Source organism: Colias croceus, chromosome 9, assembly GCF_905220415.1.
Source record: "Colias croceus chromosome 9, ilColCroc2.1".
In the NCBI taxonomy this organism is placed as follows: Eukaryota; Metazoa; Arthropoda; class Insecta; order Lepidoptera; family Pieridae; genus Colias; species Colias croceus.
The window spans coordinates 6,500,694-6,524,505 of record NC_059545.1 but is presented as its reverse complement, the minus strand read 5'-3'; the positions used below and the strand labels follow the sequence as shown (position 1 = coordinate 6,524,505).

Below are 23,812 nucleotides of genomic sequence, written 5' to 3'. Positions count from 1 at the left end.
AAACGTCAACATTAACATGTCAACAGATAACAACGACGCCATACAGAAAATCGTGAGGAATTCGATTTGAAAATACGATGACTTCAATTTGAATAGTGCTATAGTGATGACCCCAATGTTGTTTATGCTTTTCGAAGTTGATTGCTATAAGAATATTATAGTGGAGGATAATTCTCTATGAATATTGTATGCGAAGAGCTGGAATGGAATTTAGGGGAAAGATAAATAGCGTTATAGGTAGGTGAAGATTGGGGAAGAATGCGAGTGGGACAAAGGCTATGGTGTTGGGTCGGTTCGCAGGCGCCGCGCGGCGGGCGGCTGCGTCTACCCGGCATTGGCGCGCCGCGATCGACGACCTCATGTCTCAAGGCCGATGTTACACGTGCCACTGGGCGCTTCCTGCCGCCATAACAAACCTCTCCCCGCTCAACCCCTCAACACGGGTAGGACTTAAAACGCTTAACAACCCAATTTTGGGAAAGTTCAAAGTACTTCGTAAGAATTCATAGGGATAATTTCTTTATCTGTCCTCTGACGACTCCTTTATTAGAAAATATGTATTTGTTTTTTGTTATCTGCTTACAGCGTTAAAGTAAAATACAGAAGGCAACTCGATGTAGATAATTTGGATATATTTATTATAATATTATTATATATTTATCAAAGTCGACCCAGGAAGGTATATTTTATGTAAGAACTAAGAACATTTACCTACCTGCCGATTTAGTATATGTATTTGGTACAAGATAGGTCTCATAAATGTCTATATATAAGTAACAACACATTACACAAGTGCTGTATAATGAGATCATTTTATTTTTTATATTAGTGCGATTATATACTTACATATTCTTTATCAGACATTAGCTCGCGTAAAACATGAACAGAAAACGATGAGTTTGGAATATTTGTTAATTGCAATCTTCTCATAGCATTGTATATTTATGATAATATATGATTCATTTTATCATTTTTAAATCCTATAAATCAATATTAAAAATCAACCCGAGGCGATCGATACGATCTATTATTGATAAAAAAAACCAATATAAATTGCGTATAAGCGAATATAAAACACATTATTTATACACGGTCCAAAGGGCCAATATTTTTTATCACGTCGTAGAGCTTAGCATGGCGAAGCTGAGCTAAACGGTTTTAATCTCACTGCGAGCTTGTTAAATAGAACTTAAGATGAATCACCATTTTTTACTTATGGTAAAATGTGTTAATCTCTTGTATACAATAATATCTTACTTATGTTAGTCACGAAGGTCATTTGGCGTGATGATTTTGTTTAATTATATGATTTGTTACTTAATTTAAGTTACTGAAACATTATTATGTTAAAGTTATTCAATTATTTAATTACAACAAAACAATTAAATGTTCGCTGCGGAATCTTACCGTACCTATAGGAATTCAGCATAAATCTGTTTTGTTAAATACGCTTTCAGAAGAAACTATATTCCGAGAACTAACTTTTTGTTCTCTGAAAAAATTGGCATCGAACGGAATGTTACTATCGATTCCAGTTATGTAACGCTGCTATACCTAGTGTATTCGTAGTTTTACGTAAGTTCATTGAAAGACATAGCATAGCTTTTGCATTTCTTTACGCATTTATAGAGAAGAAAGAAGACAAACTAAGAATGAATTTAAAAACAAAATTCCGATATTACCGTATACGGACAGTCGGTACCGCTTTTACTTACAGCTTATACATTATTAAAGTAGCAGAATGTCGCGGAAAGCCATATTTTGGAATTGATACTTATTCAAATGGGCATTATAAAAGTTCTGTTAAAAGAACTTGACACTCTCTAGCCTTGTCTAGAAGGGGGCTGGACGAAATAACCCGGAAATTCATAGAAGCAGAAGAAACCATTAAAAATCATAAAAAGGCATTCAAGACATTTAAAAGACAACTTTTTACAGTAATGTCGCACTTACATTGGGCAACAGCGGGGTTATTTTAAAAATTTCTGGTAATTAAACACATATTTATTGGTTTTAATGATCATCATATTAATACAATTTTTGAACTTACCACATTTAGATTTCAATTTTTCGATTGAAGCCTTCTGAATAATAAAATGATTTTTTAGGGTAGCTACCTGATAGATAGAGTAAGTTTTTAAAAGCCAAATGGAAAACTTTTTTTAAGTGATTTTATTTTTTATGGGCCCTTGAAGTTGTGAACATACTGGGTAATTTTATCTTTCTTGACATCTAATTCTTTTATTTATTCCATTCGAAGATCTAACGATAGTAAATGTTACCATACTGAATTGGCCTATCTTTCAGCTTAGCACTCAAAAAAATCAAGCATCTAGCGCAATAATTCACGTCACCATAAATAAAAATCTCATCGTACTCAGCGATATATGAAAAATTGAAAAAAATTTCATAACTCCGAAAATACGAAAAATCGCATCGAATACATGGGGGTGATTCGGATAGCCCTCTAGGTCCTCTACCTCCCAGCTTCCGTTGTTACTGTGGTACAACTGAGGAATGGATAGGAACGTGTTTCACATGCTGTATGAAGTCAATTATCTTCATTTAGTTGTAATTATAATAATTAGTATATCAAGTTAAATGAAAAATATATACCGACACAAGAAAATGGATATGGAATATGTCGTTATAAGTTATTACACTAGGAAAATACTGTGCGCTATACTACCACTCTTATCTGTAAATCGATACCATCATATTATAAAAAAAAACTTAGTTGCATAATATTATAAAGAACAATCAACTCACCTACACTTTTGATGTACATACGTATATTGTAGGTATACAGTGTACACGTAATGGGTGTAACATACAATTTTAAAACATGAAAAGGGTGGCAAACTGTAGCCTTAGGAACCTTCATAAGAAAGATATATGTTTTGAGGTGTGAATGCGAAAATGCCAGCTTCTATTCATAAATATTTAAATACTAGCTGTGCCCGCGACTTCGTCCGCGTGGAATAGTGACTGCATAGTAGTTACTACTTAATACACAATTATTGAGTAAACACGTCTTGAAACACGTACTACCATAAACAACTAAATTATAAGTACTTACAGATTATTTTACAATTAAGAAATAAAATAAATAATAACACAAAATAACTGTTAGTAAATTTATTACTAAACTGAGCTAAAAAACTTAGGTACAAAAGAGTTCAAAATTTCCAGGGTATGGCTATCCTCCCGCTCCCATATCCTTCTACTTTCACAGACTTTCAACTTTTCCCTTTCACCCCTAGTAAATGGCAGAACCGATTTTGATGTAAACCATGTCTAATTGTACCTATATGTAAACATCATATCCTTTCGTTTGGTGCTCCATTTGGATTATTTATCCCCACTATATCACCCCTAAGGTGCCCTATATTTAATAAACAGATGAACCGATTTTGATAAAACATGACTAATTGTAATTCAGACGTCAATTGATATGCCGCTTGAGTATATTATTTGACCACATTCGATTATTCATTCCCACTTTTACCGTGTAGGTGCTGTGCTGACGCAGGATTTTCGGCCGCGTCGCACAGTCACATAGCGTCGCCCCTCAGTTGTCCCATAGCTCGCGCCACCGACCCATGTTTTGTAGTTAGTGAATATAAATAGTATATTTTTGTGTAATTTAGAAGAAATATAAAATTTAATTGGCCGCTATCTTTAATTTCATCTCCCTACACACAGCTACACTAAATTGGTGACCCCGACGTGATGCTACACTAAAACCGGTATATTTGACAAAATTCTTTTTTTTATTCCCACTCTTATACCTATATCCAATAAATGGATGAACCAATTTTGATAAAATATGTCTTATTGTACTTTACACGTCATGTCTTTCATTAGATACGTCACTTGAGTATATTTGATAAAATTCATTTATTTATTCCTACTTTTACCCCTATATGAAATAAATGGATGAACCGATTTTGATAAAATTTGACTAATTGTTTCTGACAGGTCGTCGTCTATTTTCATTTGAATTTTGATATATCACTTGGGTATAACTGACAACATTCATTTTTTCCATTCCCACTTTTACCCCTATATATTATAATAAATGGATGAACCGATTTTGATACACTAAGTAGGTATATCTAAGAACAACTAATGTAACAAACTATATATATGCATCTAATTCGTTTAACCCGTTAGCGAGCTACGGTTGCACAGACGGACACGCAAACATACATAGCGGACGTAACACCCCTCTTTTTGCGTTGGGGGTTAAAAATATAATACCTACGACATAATTTAAAAGAAATTTTATGTAGAAAATTTACCTAGAAGTAACCATAATGCTATTTGTGCAGGTTTTAGACTTATGAGCAAAAATCTAAATAAAGGTCCTTTGATCCCCCTACTACCCCCTCAGCTAAATCCTCCCCCCACGGTACTTTCGATATGATCATCTGGAGTCTGGACATGTCAAGGAATAACTTTAGCGTATAATTTACGTAATAAAGTTATTCATGTATAGAATGCCTTAGCAAATGTTCGTCGTGATTACTTAAATGGTCATAACTTTTTTATTTATGAACCGATTGACATGAAATAAACACTAAATGTTAAGTGAAGCTTACCACTATATATTAGTGAAAACCGCATCTAAATCGGATAAGCCGTTTCTGAGATTAGCGTGCACGAACATACAGACAAACAGACAAACAGACAAACCGACAAACAGACAAACAGACAAAAAAATTTTTAACTACAGTTTTGGGTTCAGGATCGATTTAATAATAACACCTGCTAAGTTTTTCTTTAATATTTTCATTGTACAGACATCACTTTTCTACAATTTTATTATATGTATTGATTGATTGATGATGATGATGATGATGATGATGATGATGGTGTATGACCGTACAGTCATATTTTTGTATTTTTATCAAGCAGTTCTAACCTATGGCATGAATATGTATTTTTAATCGTTTGCAGGCATTTTCAGGTTTTCTTTTTTTTTCTTGATCTGGTATTGCTCTTTATGTAAAACTCACTAAATTTTAAGGGTGGCTTACAGCCTTAGCTACAGCTAGGTACGCCCATGAATTTAATATAATTAGCCGTGCAATAAGGGCCCCCAACATTATAGTTACCTACACACTCTGTTCTCAAAACACTAACTGGTAAATATAATGCATATTATCTAAGAGAGATGACGATTTTGTTCATACACTTCATTGTAATATGTGTTATACATTTGGTAAGGTCACCTGCAATAGGAAAAAATGGATTGGATGAGTGAAATATTACTAGTAGAAAAATATAAATAAACGTTTGGAAGGAATACTAATGATAATTCTTGCTTTTTTCTGTTTAAAGTCAGTCAGCAATGTCATATAATTTACAGAATAGAAAAGACTCCCCCATTTACGATTTTGTGTTGATATGCATTTAAACCATTCGACGTTTATTAAGAAAAAGACCAATTTTATTACGATTCTAAATCAGGTAGGGTTATTACTAACAACGTGCAAGCACATTTCTTATTTAAATTGGTTGCCATAAATGGTCGGCCATTAGTGTACAAACATTTCAGAATTTAATAAACAAAGGCATAAAATTAAGTAATGAGCAGTTAATTCTCTTGCCATTTTTGATAGCATTATCTACTTTTTCTAGAATGAAGGTATTTCTATGAATTTGATTAAGTTCCAATATATTTATGCAAGACTTAAGCTAAAATCCAGCTTGACCTGGCTCTTGGGTCTAATGAATAGATTATTTAGATCTCACTTAAAGAAAACATTGTAATAAAATATTATCATTGTTCCTTCTTATCACACTTCAGTTGTTATCGCTGCGTAATAGTTACTGTGACCTGTGTTTGCGTGTTGATATTGTATCAACTTTCTGCTGAGATTCCGATAAATTTGAATCATTTTAAAATTATCCTATTTTATCCACATTAATTATACTAATATTATAAAGCTGAAGAGTTTTTTTGTTTGTTTGAACGCGCTAATCTCGGAAACTACTGGTTCGATTTTAAAAATTCTTTCGGTATTTGATAGCTCATTTATCGAGGAAGGCTAATCATCACGCTACGACCAACACGAGTGGAGCCACGGGGGTGAAACCGCGCGGAGCAGCTAGTTGATGATAAAGTCAATAGAAATTGTAGTCTAAAATCTAGTCTTGTCCAATTTACAGAAGGTATAAAATTCTATAATAATTTTTAATAATGTTTTGTATATTTAAAATAGAGATGTATTATTTGCATTTTATTTGCATCCTGCGTTTGTAAGTTTCTTTGACCTTTATTTAATTATTAAATGTCATTCGTACGGTTTTAAAACGTATATTCATTCATTTTCTTACATACAGGTTTTGGAGATGGTTAGACGAAAAGTGAACTACCCTATATAGGAGAAGAAGAATAATCATTAAGAATTAATTAATTATTTTATGATATTAAAGAAGTCGTTCATGAAAATAGGTATATCAATGTACTGACCGGTGTGTACAGGTGTATTGGCCGGCGGCGGCAGCGGTGTTGTAGTTCCGGTGGTGTTGGTAGGCGCGCTCGCGCAAGCCGAGCAGGCGGGCGCCTCGGGCGCATCTTCCGCGGCGCGGGCGGGAGACGGCGGCGGCGCGCCGACGCCGGACGGGCCGGGGGGAGGCGCGCAGAGCGCGACCAGCCGCAGCAGCGCCACGCACCACCACCAGAGCACGGCGGCCAGCGCGCGGGCAGCGCGCCCTACGCGGCCCGGGGCCTCCTCGCGACCGAAATACGCACACCGTGAAGACGTGCAGCTCACTCTTATCCGCGCTAGCTCAGAGAGATACGCATGCGCCGGCGCGGTGGATGGGACGCGACGCGGGAGCGCGCGCGCGGCCACACGGCAACTGTGGCGATCTTCCCGACGCCGTACGACCGCACCCGAACACTATTTCGGGAGCGACGCTCCGCACCGCTGCTGCCGCCCGCCCGTCGTGTGCTGCCAATTTTACGCGAAATTGCGGGCGGGCGGTGAGGCGATATGTACCTTGCGCGTTCGCAATGTACCGATAGCCCTCGTGACTCTCTATGCAACACCAATCAACAGGGTCCATGATGAGTCTGAAGGCCCTCTATCACTCCGGGACCGGTAGGAATCCCGTCCTACTGCCTCGAGCTAAAGAGAATGCGATTCGACCCGTGTCAATAGATACAATGTCGCAGCAAATGGCAAGGAAACAGACTCGCACTATCTCACTGTCTCGCCCGCTGTGTTGTGAATTCTTATGCACGGTTTATATTTAGATGTAAAATTATTTCTGATATAGATAGGTGTTTGACATTACGTTGAACTCTCATACGTCGGGAAGCTCCACCTGTATAAATATTATCTACCTACAATAAAATAACTAATAAAATGATGTATAAAGATAACTAAATTTATTTTGTATATTCTAACAATTGATATCGACAAAAGAAAAAAAAAATTCGTAAATCTTGAAATTATTTTCAGTTAAACAAATTAAATCTGTGACTATCATTTAGAATGGTGTCAAGGATGAAACATAATTACACAATGTGGATATCAAGATGAGTCACATTTCTCACATATGAGTTTGTTTGAATGAAATCAAACAAAAGGGAATCTATCAGTTATCAATATAGTAATTAGTAACTATTACTTATTCAAAACTAAGAATGTGGCGTTCAATTACATAAAAGTATGTTTGAACAAATTGGACTCGTCGTTATGATTTTTATTTTTATAGCGCGTTATATCTAGGTCACACTCACCATAACGTCTGAACAAGAGTTTAAAATATACTCTTCTCTTTATCAATAGAGCAAAATATGTTGTAATTACTACATATATAAATGTAATGCTAATCATTTATGTTAAACAATTTCCTTTGATATGAAAGGAACTTTTATTTTATACTAGCTTAACGCCCGCGGCTTCGCCCGGTTTGTCTAAAACCTAATAAATTATATACTAAAACCTTCCTCTTGAATCACTCTATCTATTAAAAAAACCGCATCAAAATCCGTTGCGTAGTTTTGAAGATTTAAGCATACAAAGGGACATAGGGGCAGAGAAAGCGACTTTGTTTAATACAATGTAGTGATTGTCCTTATGTCATGTAAAAATGTAGAGAACTTTTTTATATAGTGTTATTTTAATGAACATTTTTTAAATCATAGTCTAATACATATTTAATTTCATTGATATGTGAACTTTTGTTAGTATTTTTTTGATCATCTGAAATTATATTTTTTGCGGACCAAAATAATATGTAACCGGATTTTTTAAAAAGAACGCACTATCTTTTGGACACAGGTACAATTAGGTACCTAGTTCAGAAGCCAGAAGAGATTACGTACCAGAATAAAAGCAATAGAAACAAATACAAGCGCCTTTGTAAAACTGCGCGATACAATTAATATTGAACTATAAGAATTCTATTAAAAGAATATTCAGGTAAACTCGGATCATTCAAAAAGGCATAAAATGCCTGCTTATGTGCATTTCCTTTTTTAAGGTACAGTTATAGTGCAACTTTAGCTTTTGGAAAAAGCTTAAGGTGATTGAGTTGATTCTATACAGATTTAATTAATTTTATCTCTAGACGCAGAAGTGATCTAGTCGTAAATATGTACTTCCGATTTCAATAAAAGATTGAGTGTAGGGGATTGAATATATTATAATTAATTTTTTGTCATTATCAAGAATTTTTGTAAAGTACCTACCATAAAGACTAATTATTATTGATCGCACTTGGGCAACGTGTTGGTTTGGGGCCGCAACTTTCAGAAGAATCCTGTACCTATGCCTGCGTCGGAACTGATTATATTATCGTTGATATTTAAATTTTAATTGATCTATTTCATAAAACTATTTTCATAAAATACCGTCAATATCTGGGCTCATTGCTAATGAATTTAAACGATACAAGCAAAAATTATAATTGGATAATATACTTACAATCTAAGTATTAGATATTTGTACTTTCTGCACTGTTCAATTCTATTTAAAATATTTCAAGTTACTTTTTAAAGATACGAGAGCAATGACTTAATAACTTTTTTTTTTGTCTATCAAAACTTTTAATGCTCGACTGTTTATACGCCTTCTTCAATTCAGTCGATCCTACCCATTTTAAATAGTAGGTACATACGGGTTGGACGTAATAGACAATTCATCCCAATTCTTGTTTCATTGCAATATTTTTGGTCCAAAATCGATGATCGAGTGGCCATTAACATCATGCAATATCGCCAATTTAATTTGTACACAATATATTATTTCATAGATGGTATAAACTAGTAGAAATTATAAAGGTTTGTTGGTTCATCGTAGAGCTGCGCTAGGCGGGAGGCGGGTCACTGCACCGACCGATGCACGGGACCATGTGGCCTGCCCCCTCCCGCACCCCACTGCAGCCTTAATTCAATAGCGCTAGATAAAAAAATGTATTTCGTTTCAAGATCTTCACTTAATGTAATGTATTGCCGGGTTACCCAAATAAAAAAAAAAAAATATATATATTAGGAAAATACAAAACTAAAAGCTCTACACTCAAGTTAACATTAAATTGTATAATAGGCTACAGGCCCATGTTGAAAAATTTATGGGTCATTTGAACCACCAGGTGACCTATCTAGAACGATATAAGAGCATAAAATAATAAGATTCAGCACTATGCTGTCACTTGTAAGCTGTCCACCTGAGTGCAGATGAGAATTCAAAAGTACAGGTAGAGATTTTTTCCCCTTGTCTCCATGATTTTTGTACGGCGTTGCGGAATAATGAATTAAAAGCAGTATTGAAAAAGTATGACAAAGATGCCGTATTTTTTTCATGTTCAGCATCAATCGAAGTATAATTTTCATCATGGCAAGTATGGTAATTTTTCTTTATTTATGCCTATATATCTAACACCGAAAGAATTTTTCAAATCCGACCACCTGAGATTAGCGCGTTCAAACAAACAAACAAACTCTTCACCTTTATAATATTAGTCTAGATTAGTATAGATTCGCTCATCGTTAGTTCCTTGCGCCGACGAAGCGCCCGCACTGGTTACTTTAAATTTTCATTAGCACAGCGCTCGTCGCTCGCCGCCCGACACCGCTGACAATTACATTTGAGCAATATAGTTTAACTACTTTTGTAGTAACTGTCACGTATTTCCATCCCCTGGAAATAGAGAAAAGCTTATTTGATATGTCGGGGTGAATGTGAGATCGCACTAGATACTTTTACAAGTGCTTCGATGAAATATTTGCTTTATGCTAGGTTCTGTTTTATGAAATCAAATTTAAGTAATTAGTAACTAATATAGTTAATTGTGAGGTTATTCTTTAACCGGGGCGGTCGCGGAAGAATTCTAACCAATACCCGCGGCCCCATCATTAAAGCGGCTCGACGGAACACAGTGGGGTTTTAGTCGGTAAGAATCCGACATAACCCACGGCTCCTTCCCCGGGGGCCGTGGGTATCTTTGGAAGATTTCCCCACTATAAAAAAAAGGTTATTCTTTAACATAGACAAAATTGATGTTTTCAATAGATGTTGATAGAGTGAAAAAAGGATTTGACATCTTTCTCTTGTCAGTTTACAATCTCAGAGTTAATATTATTCCTAAACTGATAAATAAATTTAAAAGATACAAAAAATAGACCGCATAATATAAATTATCTATGAACATTATCATTTTGTAAGAACAATAAACTTATCAGCTACGAATTTTGTTACACAATCGGAAAAAATGGATGAAAGGGTGGGCACTTAGATGCGTCTGAATATAGATGGTCGTCATGGAAATCAGAATTTTCTTGTTTTTGCGATTTTGTCCTGCGTCAGATTCAATTTATTCCAGAAACAATCATTCAAACACGTAACATACACAAACTAAGTCATAAATATAATATTAGTCCGACATGAAGAACAAAATTAAATACCCTGAGTCTGAAACACCAATCGTTACTGTTTGAAGTTACTTAAAACAAATTGTTTTGTTATTGTTATTGTGAAGAAAGTTTCTTTACTTTTTTTCTATACATACAAACACACATCGTAAAGTAAAAAAATTATAATATTCTGCGGTTTCAGGAACATTATATGGAAGATACGTTCTTTATCTTAAAAAAAATTATGTATAAGCAAAAAAATCATCATTAAGATTTAAGTATTTTAAATGTGTTAGATAAATATCGAATCGTATTTGTTAGAATTTTCATGGCATAACTATGTACTTAATTTATTAGATAATATCATGTAACTTTAACTTATATAATGTCATAAAATATACAAGACCGAATTAAATGTGTTTCAAAAATATGCAAAAGCGATATTTTATTCACCTTATTTATATTACAATAATGTTAAGTCAACTCGTTGATGTCTTTTATATTACAACGGTACCTGAAATTGTTGTAAAAAATTAAAATTTACACAAACGGTTAGTGTAAGTTTTCATAGTTTGTTGGTGCTGTGAAAGTAATAATGTACCTATTTATCATATTTCTAAAAGACTCTCTTATTTTATTACTGTTGAAGTGCTCAATTAAAAATGTATCATCGAATATTGTAAATATGTTTTATTCACGATTTTAACAGTAGTAATAGATTATTTTATGAGTACTTATGCATCGTGTTATATGTGTATTGTGTATTTAGTAAATGATATTATATTTTAGTTATTTACAAGAACACATATAATTATTGAACAAAAATAAAAAACCACTAAATATACTTCGTCAATATTATACGTTTCCTATTGATTATTGAACTTGAAAAATAAATAAAACTAAAGTGATTTATTAATTACATAAATTAAATTTTGAACAATGACTAATTTTACAGATCGGATTTACCACACCGATATTATCTTATCTGATTCTAATTTTCTTAGATATCGGGCGAATGTTACTTGATTAAATCTATAACGTTATAATATAATAACTACGCATAAAATTTTAAATGATACGCAAAAAATTCTATGGTTGTCTTTTTAATAGTGTATCTTCGAATAATATTTATAAAACATTAATTTAATATAGCAAACTTAATTACATTCTGTTTATATTAAAAATGCGAAAGTTCTATTAATATTATAAACGCGTAAGTTTGTAAGAATGTAGCTATAAGCTAAAGATGTTTGTTTCTCTTTCGAGTTGAAACCACTGAAGGAATTTTGTTTATATTTTGCAGTAGCTTAAGCACCGCCAATATTTGTAAAATATAATCGTGAAGTCAAAATTTGAATTTGAGTTTTTATAAACATAAAACGATTCCAAATATGAGTGATAAATATATGCGCTTTAATGGCTATGAGAAACTTATTATTTCACTTTAAACATTTGATAATATCTTTAAAAACCGTAAGAGAAAATTGTGAGTAAAACGTTATCGTTGAAATGGAGTGCATTTAAAGCGCTGTGACGGTGAAAAGTGCAACCGACACCATAACTGTTCGTAGCTGCCGTAACCCGATGCTACAAAGCACTTCACTCCACTAATATTACTCATTCTCTCTGAGTAAAAACTCCAGCTATATATAGTTTATATCCTTTCAACTCGACAACTATGCTTTGGTTATAATGTGTTTGATTTATGTTTAATTTGTTTCTTAGAAAAATATATTCTGTGCTATTTAATAAATTAGGTATATAAGTTTATCGTTACACGTTTAAGGATTTTATTTAATGCCATATATTTTGTAAATTCTAGCACCTCAAACCCAATCGTTTGGACAGAATTTGTTTTAAAAGTTTTCATTTTCAGGTGTTGATACACTGATTTAAACTCAGATTTATAGAACAAAACAAATTAAAAGAGGAGGAAATTTACAAAATTTTGTAAAATGTGATTAACTTTTTTAGAGAGTCGATTGCATTCGTGCATATAGCATTTATATTTCTTTCTCTATTTTAAATACTGATTGAAGGATAATTATCTTTTTTGCATGAAGTTTGTAGACAAACACACGTCAATGACCGGATGTTACACAACGCATATTAATGTTCATCGGTTCGTCAATCATCAATTGCAATTATGAACCAATGAATTATTCACATTAAAAGTAGACTTATATATGTATGACAAAATATTGGACCAATTTAATTCAGTAGTGGTATCATTAACAGGTTTTTTAAAGAAGTGGCAAAAAATTATGGTATATATTTTCCATTATTTCTTCGGTCTAGTAGTTTTTCCTTTTTTTTGTTTCGGTCTAGTAGGGCTAATAAAATTCATTAGAAACAGGAAATATATTTGCTATTTTTTCGATTAACAAGCTAATGAAACATGTAAAGTTATTTTTTATGAATAATAGGTATCTGTAAGATTTGAAAAAAGATTTTTAAAATACAAAGGACCATGGTCTGACATAGCTAGGCGTATATAAAAATTATAATAAAACCGATATAACCGATTATAATAAAATTCGCACACCATGTGCACTGTGCAGTTCGATCCAACTTGAGAGATAGGATAGGTTTTATCCCGGAAATCCCTCGGGAACGGGAACTATGCGGGATTTTCTTTGAAAACGCGGGCGAAGCCGCGGGCGGAAAGCTAGTATTATATAGATTTATGAACATTGATCTACTATTACTATACTTACTACTATGTGCTACTATGTGAGACGATGATGGACTTGTATTAAAATAATATTAATTAGTGGGTAAGCAATACCATATTGAGTCATAACATAAATGTATTTAGGTATATTATTTGTTTATCTGGTTTATTTTATACGAGGAGTGTTTATATACTGCTGAGAGCGACAGACAATAATATAATCAATTGTTCTTATCTATGTACTCTCGGTGCGTCGACCCGATGTGCCCGCGGGCTCTATATTTCTAGGGTTTCCGCTTTTTCGAGAAATATGCATAAACAATTTAACTTTTAAGCCTTAGAATAAACAAAAGAAGTAATAGTAAATATAAATTGCATTCATTATCCCTTAATAGTTAATGTTTATATAATAATGACTTAGACTTTAGAGTATTAGTATATTATATTAGTAATAATGATTATTTACGTCTTAAAATCAAATTTAAATTTTAAACATTTACTTTTACATTTACCATCGATTCGGAAAGCATAGTCCATAGTTGTTTTTTAAAATCATGTCATCTTCATTTTACATTTATCTATTATTGTATATTTAACATAATGATGATGCCAAAGGAACGGAATGGTTCTTATGCGACTACTTTCCTACTTGCTCTATAATAATTAAAATTAATTAAGTGTTATCTAACATTTTATAATATTAATATAATTATTACAGAAAAAACGTAGCGTACGACAACCCTTTGTTTCGCTTATCGCTGTTCATAAACACCATTCGTCTTTGTTCATCGCACTGCAATAATTACAATACATTCAATCATTTATTTTAAATATAATAGTTATATACTAGTATCTATTATTAGTACAATGGAATAAAAAGAGAGATAGAGACAATTATACATGTATAATATGTATGTGTCTAACTGTAACGTCGTATGATGTATTATTTATTCGGTTGATTAAAATCCCTTATCTTACATTGCTGGAATTTCAGGTGAAATTAATATCTTGGACAAAGCAATACCTACGTCACTTATTTTGATGTTCAATGTATTCATCATAAGTGTAAAATATCTTAGTTATCTTAAAAATTCAGACTCAGATAGTTAAAAGTGTTACAAAAACCCCAATCTGAATTCTGGTATGTGCGTGTGTGTAAAATCTGTAGAAATAGGTGCATACTGAATTCAATTCATTCAGAGAATTAAATTCCGGACTCACATTTTATCAGATCGATTTGAAAAAATCAGAATAAGTTTGAGCCTTGAGGGACAGTAAATTTGTAGGTAGGTACGTATTCCTGTAAATTTTGAATTCAGAGCCTGATTTAAGATACTGAATTCAGACAGGCATTCTGGATGAGTGAGGTCAGCCTTATAGTACCTATGTACTGCTGTTCAAAAATCGTTTGAATGAAATATAATAACAACTTAAAAGACGTCACACTTGATAAACAAAGACTTTTGTGTATGGATGTTATCTTTGTACCTTACCTTATGCATTTCATTTTTTTTTTGTTTTCTTATATACATACAACTGGTACAGTGTGCCTAGTGCGAGTTTTCATCGAGTACGAAACGTTACTATCGCGTTTGCGTCACAGCCGAATTAGTATGGGAAATCGAACAGCGCCCCTAGCGGACGTATGGGGAAGCTTTGATTCCCCATACAAATTTCGCTGTGACGCAGACGCGATAGTAACGTTTCGTACTCGATGAAAACTCGCACTAGGCATACTGATCGATTTTTTTTAAACAACTAACCTTCTATGTCCTTTTCACAGAGGAAATAATATATTGTAATACTGTGGTCCTTTTGCTTTGCTTTTATTTTGTTTTTATTTCTTTATACCAATTTCAAAACAGTAAATGCTTGTTTGTTGTTGTTAAATGTTAACAATTAAACTGAAAATACGGACTGTTATAAGTCAAACTGTAAATAAAATATTATATAACATAATTGATCGAGTTAATTTCCAAGAAAGTACATTGCCTTGTCTCGACTATTTTTAACCGACTTCAAAAAAAGGAGGAGGTTATCAATTCGACTGTATTTTTTTTTGTATATTTGTTACGCGATTACTCCGGCAATTATAAACCGATTTGAATAATTCTTTTTTTATTTGGTAGGTCATACGTCAGAGGTGGTCCCATTGTCACCAGGTCAGGATCTGATGATGGAATCCTGGGGAAATCGATGGAATCCCTCAAATTTTATAGGCATATACACTGTTTATCAGAAATTATCTTAATATAATATGTAGATTTTTGCATCTAATGGTCACCATCTGATGTTGCTGAGCTAATGGTGAATGGTAGGGGTATGGGATCTCTGTAACAAAATTGTGTAATACCATCGAATTTGAATGTGATTCTACTTTGTAGTTTAAATTTGTACATAATATAGGTATAGTCTTGAAGTCGGTTTTTGTTTTTTTTTTCAAAAAATTTACTTCATATTATTATATAGAAAATGTGTTGGCAAGAGTATTTAAGTAAATGTTCTTACATAAATACATACCTATAATAAAATGATATACGTAATTAGGATAGTCAACCTGGATGTAAATTTAATGCTGCTTAAATATTAGTGACCAATATTATATTGGTGCAATGCAATTTTCAAACGTTTCCTACGACTACTAGTTTATCGTCCGCGGCTTCGCCCGCTGAAACCTAATGAAATAATTATATACAGCTTTCTCACGAATGACTATCTACTTAAAAAACCGCATCAAAATCCGTTGCGTAGTTTTAAAGATTTAAGCATACATAGGAAACATACGTGAAGTAAAAAGCTTGTCTAACTATGCGGTTAAAATAAATATATGCTATTAAAATTTTATGGTTCAAAAAGTATATTATATAATAATAATAATAATAATAAATTCTTTATTGCACACCAAGTAAAATAACAGAGTAAAAAACAGCACATAGAAACAATGTACAAAAGGCGGTCTTATCACTTACAAGTGATTTCTACCAGACAACCTGTGATATTGGAAAATGCTGGAAGAATACATTTATGGAGGTGTGAGCAAAAGAGCACTTAATATTTAAAATAAATAAATAAATAAAATAACATACATATATTATATATAGTACACCAATATAATATATACCTACATATTATGTAATAATAATACATACAATGTTAAATAGTATACAAAAAATTTAAAATATAATAGATAAATTTATAACTGTTTATAACGAAAGATAATATTTTTTTACCAAACTATCGAACGTAGATATGGTTTGTGCATGTTTGATTGAATCTGGCAACGAATTCCAAAGATTAATAGCGTTCATAGTAAAAGAGTGATGGTAAAAGTTAGAGTGGTGAGATGGAATTAGAAGAGAAAGGGAGTAAGGAGATCTCAATACCAAGCTGTTGGAGTGACGAAATATAAATCTTTCCTTAAGATAGTTCGGTGTTCTAGCGTCAAACAATATGCCGTAAAGAAGATGAAGCATGCGAGCATTCCGTCGAGAACGTATTGGCAACCATTTGAGTTTCGTACGGAAGTGGGATACGTGGTCATATTTTCGCAAACCGAATATGTACCTTATACCGAGGTTCTGAAGGCGTTCGAGAGCATCTAATTGGTTTTCATTAAGATCGGGATAGGCACAGTCACAATAATCGAGGATTGGATGAAGTAAAGCTTGTACTAACTCAATTTTAGTGGGGATGGGAAGAAGGTTACGTAAACGTCTGAGGGAACCGTAAGAACTAAACATTTTTTTTCGCACTTCTTGAAGCTGCTGTGTCCATGAAAGAGTCTGATCGAAGTATATTCCTAGATTTCTGACACTGGAGCTGTAAGGGATAATAACACCGTCTACAATAACCTTGGGAATGGTGACCCAGTCAATTTTATTTACGAAGTGTCGACTTCCGACTATGATTGATTGTGTCTTATCTGGATTTATATTCACTCCGTGCGCTTTGCTCCATTTTATTATTGATTCAAGGTCCTTATTGATTTGATGTACTGCATTAGGCAAATTCTCGTATGATGAATGAGTATATATTTGCAGATCATCTGCGTACATGTGATATAAAGAGGAAATGTTGTGAGTGATGGAATTAATAAATAGAGAAAACAAAAGAGGAGACAGTACGCCGCCTTGAGGAACACCGGCAACGACATCACACCAAGATGAATAACAGTCATTACTGTAGATACGTTGACGGCGTCCTCGTAGATAGTCGTACATCCAGCTAATTACAGTATCGGAAATATTAAGAGAAGAAAGTAATTTTAAGAGAATATCATGATCTACAGAATTAAACGCATTACTAAAATCAATTAATGTGAGGAGAGTAAGTTGCTTGTTATCCATTGCCATTCGGATATCGTCGGTGATCTTAACTAAGGCAGTGGCCGTACTATGACCAGGCAGTATATATTTATATTCTTCTATTAATTATTGTCAGAATTTTAACTAACAACATAAAAATAAGTAATTTTCCCAAAAACGACCACAGGAGAGCTTTTTATCATACGCAAAAGCGATACTATATGTATTCAATTATAATTAATTATTCTATTGATGCAATCAACTTAATTATCAATTAAAATTTCCAATGCTTATTCCTAAAGTTATTGAACTGTAACTAGTGACGGCACATAGCAATAAAAATTTTCCACCGCCAAATTGAAATTCAAATCAAAATTTTATGGATATTAAATTCAGTACAATTACGAGCATCAACGTTCAAGCGTTACATAGTCTTATTTTCAATAATAACGTATAATAAACAGGCTATTAAATATAAATTAACTAAATTGCAGAGGTCATTACAATAATTCTGTGTTGAAGTGAAATCGGCCGAAGCTCTGTAGGCTTGTGTGCGTGCAGACCAGACGCAGCGCAGCCTCCGTGCGTCTGCGGCCTGTCTAGACGACCCCTCCCCCCCGCCGACCGAACACCCCTCACCCTTCTGGCATCACCGAGCGCCATGCTCCTTTCACTGGCCCACCTGCTGTATACCGATGCGATGTTACCACCAAATATAAGCTAGATAATGAAAAATAAATGTGTAAGTGGAACACAATGCAGTTCGTCTTAATTAAAGATGGGGTTCTATAAATAGATTGAATTGAATGTTTTTATTATTTTTGCATATAAAATAATAATTCCGTTAAAGGGTTGGTTATATGTCTATAAAATACAACTTAGTAACTTATTTCAATGCCTAAATGTGACTAAGAAATCACTTGAATGAATCGAAGATTTTAATATTTTCGATAAATACATTTTAAAATATGGTATCCTAGTGAAGTCTTCACTTGAATTGTAGTGAGCTGAATTTTTAAAATTTTCAAAATACGTAATACTTACTTAAAAATATGAAGTAGGTAGCCGCCTCTACTAATGGTTTTCTAAATAGGTACTTCATAATTCCAATTGACTACGCGGTCACGAAATTCGTCATCAATTAATAATTCTTTTGTTAATGATTTACTGCGATCAATATACTTACCAGATAAAAAGAAGTGACTGGCGACATAATAAAAAGGTAAAGTCAATGTGCTACAACATTGTAAGCTTTGTCTGTAATAACCGACTTCTAAGAAGATGAAGTTTGATAATTTATGAAATGACCACTCAAGATAAACAGACATGAAATTCATATTTAATTAATTCATATCTATAAAATTATTTATGTAATTTACTGCTATTATGGATTATAGTATCATATGGATATGAAAATTATTTATATATTTGTTGCATTTTTACTCTGCAATTCTTATACTAGTTTAAATAAAGTTGAATTTTTTCACATTGTAAAAGTTAAAACAAAAACCGGGGTGATCAACTAGTATAAACTAAACGGTTTATATTTAATTCAGTACCTACGCTTCGTTTAGAAAATGTGTTTATGATGACTACAAATGCGTTTCTTTTACAGTTAAAAGCATTTTCTTGTTATGGTTGCGAATGTTTAGTTCCCACCCACTCTCTAAGTTGATTGTAATACATAGTACCTATAAGAAACATAAGTATATTTTAGGAATGATATAATTATAATTGTGTGTGTTTTTAGGCAAAATTATATTAGTATCTTTCCCAATTTTTCATATTTATCTGCTCTTCCAATTTTTATAGTTACGAATAAAAGTATATTTTCACACTATGTAAGAAGACAATAATAAGAATCGCAGCCAGACAACAACAACAACAGCTTTATCTATTTCTTATTGTTAGAAATTGTTTATATATGTAAACAATTTCTAACAAACACTTGAATAGTAGAGCAAAACCGAAAAAAAAAAATATCTACGTTAATAAAATTTCACAAAAATGTTACATCTTAGTTCAGGATACATCGCCAATTTTTGCAAGTGACTACTATCAAGCCGATTTTCCGTTTGTAGCTTTATTTTGATGAGACACCGAATAATTTTGTGTACGAAACTCTCGATTGTGGTAGCTAACAGAGATAACAAGGATAAAATTTTTTGATTTGATGGTTCTCAAATATTTATTTACATTTAAATAAACAATGTTATATCAAAATCAACTATATTAATCACATTTTTATAGCAACGATTCACTTAGCACAAAAAAATGTATATCGCACATAATACAAATATTATTTTAAACATACTATTACAATCTCTTTGTGTCTTCTTATTTTTTAGGAACTTCTTATTACTTATCATAAATACAGCAATAATTCTTTTTAAAAAAATCAGCGATATTAGTTTATAATATGTCCTATTGATGTATCTATAATCCACAATATATATATAATTATAATCAACCACAGGAGGATCTCTTTCGGAGGATTTCTCTGGAGGATACTGTTGTCTTGGCGGCATTTTTAGCTAAAAAAAAGGGAACAATAATAACTTTTTACCATTATTTCAGGTAAAACTTAACTAACAAAACTTAACTACAATACTTACAGATTTAAACACAAACATTCGCATTTATACTTAAAATATTATTTCAATAACATCGTGGCTGAATACTGGATCATGGAGACCCAGTGGTCAGTCGCTTGAAAAAATATTTTGAAATGCGGCTGACCACTGGGTTTTCTAACAATTAGGAAATAATCCCAGTAATCAGCCCCGGGGGCTGTCCATTGGATCTTTCATAAAAAATCAGTATCCAATGGTCAGCCCCTCAAATTTTTAAGTAAAAAAACAACATTTTTTATCAAATTTCATAAAATTAAATGCTCTAAGTAATCTATAAAGTTATTATCTATAAAACACAATCACATTTCATACTAAAATATGTTATTTCTCACCTTTCAAAAGAGCACCACGTGAAACAAAAAATATTGCGGACATGACACTTCTGCTCTTGTCGGCGGACAGCATCTGTACGAACGTGTTTACTTCTCTTCCCTAACCCCCTGCCGCTCCTATCGCGTGATGCATGAACCAATAACGAAACAGAGCTTCTATTTAAGTGCGCGTGATTTGGTTATTTTGATTACAGCGATATTTATGGCTAATAAACAAAGCAATAGGCTGATCACTGGTTCCTGGCTGACCACTGGTGCCGTTACCCTACGTCTAACCTATTTCTTTAATATCATAAATTTTTTCATAGAAATACATTTTAGAATAATACATACAATTAAACGTAATAGTTCAGCTGGTAGGTAGATACAATAAAACTACGCAATAAACAAGATTAAAATATATCTAGCTCTATACGCTTCAGTTTGTCTCAGTATATTATTTTTAAGTATGACCCATCAACGTTGTTTAGTCTACAACATGTTTTCCTAGTACCTATTGCAATGCTGTTAACTAATGAATATTTTAAGTAGGATCTAAATTGTAATTCAATGTGGGCTAACGTCTGTAATAAAACATTCAAAACAAGGAAAACTTATGTGGTTTTATGGTATTTAGATCCTTGTTTTGCATTATTCGTAGCCCACTACGCATGACAATGGCAACAAATAAAACGTGTAATACATTCGCAGACGTCGTCGATTAATTTTAAATTACGTCACGTATCCACTTATAGAGCCTTTTTTGTTTTGTCTGAACAAACATGTGAAAGCTAGCTCATGACCTCCTGGAATCGCTGTCTAGACATCAAGTCATAGTCTAGATATGCGACTTTTAAATATGCTGCCTTTTATAATCATAACGTTAGTGATATTTATCTTTTCAAGTGGTGTTTCACGAACTTAAACTATTGATGTTTTATTAATCTTCACGAGAGAAAAGTGTAGGACTGCTTATCAACTTAAATTCAAGTTTATTTTTTTTTTTCAAAGTACAATCAGTCTCGGACTTATTCATTTTTAGTAATTTGTTAAAAATATCCAATTATACTATTGGAGCTTTATTGTTTATTTTATTTTACAACATTTTTAACGCTATTTCTATCCAAGTAAGTACCTATATTATGTGAGCTTAAATTTTTTTATTTTTTATTTAGGGATTTTTGTCCTAAAGGACATCCCATCGTACCTTGTACAAATATTTAACACTTAACAAACTATATTAACTGAGTATATTTTAAATTTAAAGTTTAATAGCATTCTAGCTGCATCAGAGTGTGGTGCAGCTAGAATGCTATGATATGCACCAACATTCATAAAATTTATTATAAATTTTGTGATCAAGTCCTTTCTGAGTTTCAAAATTGGTGTAATTAGTTAGAGGGATAATTCTTTCGATACCTAGGTAGGTACATTGTATAAGTGAAATTTAACAATGTATGTTTCAATCTATGAACTATGTACCTATCAAGTATTTACATTTCGAGAAATGAGACCGTAATAATTTTCAATAGGCGAGTAACTATTTAGTCAAGACGCTAAGACTGAGTTGTTTATGGCTGTTTTTAATTAAAATATCACGTAGTAAAGTGATGTGATTATTCGTGTCTATTACGCCGCGCTAGGTGCAAGCGATCCGTCGCGGTCGTATTAAAAATTCGTCTGCACACTGTCTAGACACGTTTTGCTTATTGTGACGTGTACCTTGATACTACGTATATGTACCACGCTAATTCGTGACATACCAAAAGTGTTATTTTGTCATGTTTCCTGCATTGTGTCACTCTATTGTTTCGGTGGCCTGTACCACAGTCCACAATATTATGTGCCTGTACTGTGGCCATAGGTCATTGTTTGATTATAATATAAAACGCTAGACTATGGCATCAATCTACATGAAACTATTTAGTTAGATATTATGTCAGAATATATAATTATGTATTATACCTGCTTTATTTATTTCCCGGCAAACAATGTCTCTATATCTCTTCTCTACCAAATATTATGTGAAATTTTCGGGTCAAAATGTTAGTTACCTACCATACTCCTCCGAAAGGCTGGCTGTGCCTATTGGTTAGATCTTAGAATCGGCCAACATCTATTTTTCATACCTGTTTTTGTATGTGAAGAAAAAACCAGAAGAAAGAGAAAAGAAAGTTTTCTGGGAAAACTAATAATATAAACAAAAGGATAGAGATGATTTAAACATAAGAATGAAAAGTGAATTCCAAGGAAAATATTGTATTCCTTACCTATAAATTTAATTTTGGGAGACTTCCTGCTGACTAACGAATTGCTATCAGTCTGGATTTCCCACAGTTCTTGGAAATACTGACGCCATTGTTGCGAACTTTTTTATACCTCTAGATGTCGTCTAATCTAGAATAACGTGTTAAGACCAATAGTTTCTAGTAAGTAGCAATTATCTAAAAGATAACAAAATACAATGGCATTAATAAAATTACCATTAAAATATTACTAAGATAATCAGCTAATCTCTCATTAAATATTACATTAATATTTGATAAAATTTTACACACATTACCTGAGTGGACTAATATATTTTAGTACTCAAGCAAACACCCACGACCTGTTAGCCAACCACCTAACCATGAACTTTTCTAAAGCTTTATACAGTATACACGTGTATGAACTATGAATAATCTTTTAATGCTCTTGCTATTTAGTCTGTGAGGCGCAAAAACTAGATTTAAAATTCTTTATCAATTAATTATAGCCACTTGACCTACATATAAGTACTTCAATCCATTTGCATGCTATCATTTGGGTATATATTTAAATATTGTGTAAAGCTCATGTTTACATTAACATTACTTGTAGAAAATATGAGATTTGTAAATTAACTACGGAGTTTTTTTAACTACAAGAGTGTTAAATTATAAATACATATAACTAAATTATTCTTACGGTCAAATGGAGTTAAGATATTTTCGAATGTGTGTGATGAACCGTGTACGACTAAAGAGATAGGTAAT

General features: G+C 32.8%; 1 protein-coding gene across 1 annotated transcript in view; it reads right to left on the bottom strand.

Moving 5' to 3' along the window:
* Positions 1–18,517, bottom strand: part of LOC123694569 — a 43,881-nt gene extending 25,364 nt beyond the window's left edge. The window contains exons 1-2 of the mRNA XM_045640035.1: positions 18,359–18,517; positions 6,482–6,914 (exon numbers count right to left, since the gene is read on the bottom strand). Coding sequence (XP_045495991.1) covers positions 6,482–6,914; positions 18,359–18,517 — 592 coding nt within the window. The remainder of the gene's footprint in view (positions 1–6,481; positions 6,915–18,358) is intronic.
* Positions 18,518–23,812: the final 5,295 nt, after the last annotated feature.